Source organism: Nicotiana tomentosiformis, chromosome 7 (assembly GCF_000390325.3).
Source record: "Nicotiana tomentosiformis chromosome 7, ASM39032v3, whole genome shotgun sequence".
NCBI classification, from domain to species: domain Eukaryota; kingdom Viridiplantae; phylum Streptophyta; class Magnoliopsida; order Solanales; family Solanaceae; genus Nicotiana; species Nicotiana tomentosiformis.
Window position 1 is genome coordinate 103,060,923 of NC_090818.1, and position 2,273 is coordinate 103,063,195.

The 2,273-nt window shown below is 48.4% G+C and overlaps 1 protein-coding gene across 1 annotated transcript; it reads left to right on the forward strand.

Annotated features, from left to right (window-relative positions):
• Positions 1 to 533: 533 nt before the first annotated feature.
• LOC138896117 (uncharacterized) lies at positions 534 to 1,100 on the forward strand. Its single transcript, XM_070180897.1, has 2 exons — positions 534 to 644; positions 702 to 1,100. The coding sequence occupies exons 1-2, from the start codon at positions 534 to 536 to the stop codon at positions 1,098 to 1,100; spliced, it is 510 nt and encodes a 169-aa protein (XP_070036998.1).
• Positions 1,101 to 2,273: the final 1,173 nt, after the last annotated feature.

Sequence of the window (2,273 nt, forward strand, 5' to 3'; positions counted from 1 at the left end):
CTATGGAGTTTTAGGGAAAATTGACTTCTTCCTTTCTCTATCGTGCAATTTCATTCTATCATTGATGATTGAACTATTCTATTCTTGTTCTCTTGTAGATGGCATGAAACCGCGCAACATCTGCAGCCGGACAGGAGCCGGAGCCCCTTGTGGCAGCTACTACCAGGGGCGGAGGCCGAGGCAGAGCTCAGCCTAGAGATCGAGCAACAGCACCCGCACTGGAGCCTCAGATTGATCATGAGGTGGAGGTCCCAGCTCAGACCGTGCCCGTCGGACTAGCTCAGGTCCCGGAGGGATTCATAGCCACTCCAGTGCTTCAAGACGCTCTAGTTTGCTTGGTAGGCCTTATGGAGTGTGTGGCCCAGACCGGTACATTTCCTGTGGCACCAGCTGTCTCTCAGGTTGGGGAAGGAGCTCTAACTCCCGCTACTCATATTTCGGAGTAGGTGGCTCCCTTATATAAGACTCCAGCAGCCCAGCAAGTTGGGGTAGTTTAGCCAGTTATTGCGGCACAAGCCGGGGATATGCCCGCTATGTCTTCTGAGGCCTTGTTGAGAATGGATAAGTTTACCAAGCTCTTCCCTATTAATTTCAATGGTGCACCTTATGAGGACACAAAGGATTACCTGGACCATTACCGCGAGGTATTGCGCAACATGGGTATTGTTGAGACACATGGGGTCGACTTTGCAGTGTTCTAGATGATCGGTTCTGCCAAGAGATGGTGGAGAGATTATATGTTGACTAGACCAGCTGGTTCACCTGAACTTACTTGGGATCAGTTTTCAGAGCTATTTCTAGAGAAGTTCATTTCTTTCACTTTGAGAGAGGATTACCACAAGCTGTTTAAGCGTCTTCAGCAAGGTAGTATGATTGTTACCCAATATGAGACTCGATTTGTGGACCTAGCTCGCTATGCCATTATTTTACTCCCTACTGAGAGGGAGAAAGTGAGGAAATTCATTGATAGGCTTACATTCATCATCATGCTACAGATGACCGAGGAGACTGGAGATGATATTTCTTTCCAGAGGGCCATAGATATTACTAGACGGATCGAGATGGTTCATAGTCAGGAGAGGGGGACCAGTTTGCGATAAGAAGCCTCATCATTTTGGTGGTTTTAATGGTGCCTCATCTGGAGGCAGGGTTACTTTTAGTAGAGGTCGTCCTCCTTGGCAATTTCAGTCAGCGCTTCAGGCATCCCACGGTGCTTCGAGTAGTCGTGCTCCTTATGTATCTCATTTTGGGTAGCCAGCCTACAGTGCACCATTAGCTCTTATTAGTGCACCTCCGATCCAAAGTTATCATCGTGGTTATCCGGCCCGTTTGGGTCAGCTTCACCTTCAGTAGCCACAGCAGCAGGAGGTGTGTTTCGAGTGCGGGGGTACTGGTCACATTAGGAGGTACTGCCCGAGATTGTTGAGCAGCATGCCACATCAGAGTTCTCGTGCCATGGTTCTGGCACCGGTTGTTTCACCGCCCGCTTAGCTAGCTAGAGGCAGGGGTCAGGCTGCCAAAGGTGGAGGTCAGGCCGTTAGAGGTGGAGGTCAGGCCGTTAGAGCTGGAGGCCAGCTGGTTAGAGGTCGTCCGAGAGATGTAAGTCAGAGTGGTGGGGCCCAACCATGATTTTATGCATTCCCAGCTAGACCTAAGGCCGAGTCATCTGACGTCGTTATCACATGTATGGTTCCAGTTTTCCATAGAGATGCTTCAGTTCTATTTGACTCGAGCTCTACTTATTCCTATGTGACATCTTATTTTGCTTCATATCTGTTTGTGCCTCGTGATTCTTTGAGTGATCATGTGTATATGTCCACGCCCATGGGAGATTCTATTATTGTAGATCTCCTACTTCTTGAAATGGTAGACTTTGATATTATTTTGGGCATGGATTGGTTGTCACCTTATCCCGCTATATTGGATTGTCAAGCCAATATGGTGACCTTAGCCATGCCAGGGTTTCCTCGATTAGAGTGGAGAGGGACTCCTGGTCATTCTACTATCAGGGTTATTTCTTATGTTAAGGCTCGACGAATGGCCGAGAAGGGATGTCTAGTGTATTTGGCCTATATTTGCGATTCTAGTGTGGAGGTTCCTTCCATGGATTTGGTACTTGTTGTGTGTGAGTTTCCAGAGGTGTTTCCTGCAGATCTACCGGGGATGCCACCCGACAAAGATATTGACTTCTGTATTGATTTGGCTCCGGGAACTCAGCCCATTTCTAGTCTACCATACCGTATGGCCTCGCCTGAGTTGAAGGAACTAAAGGA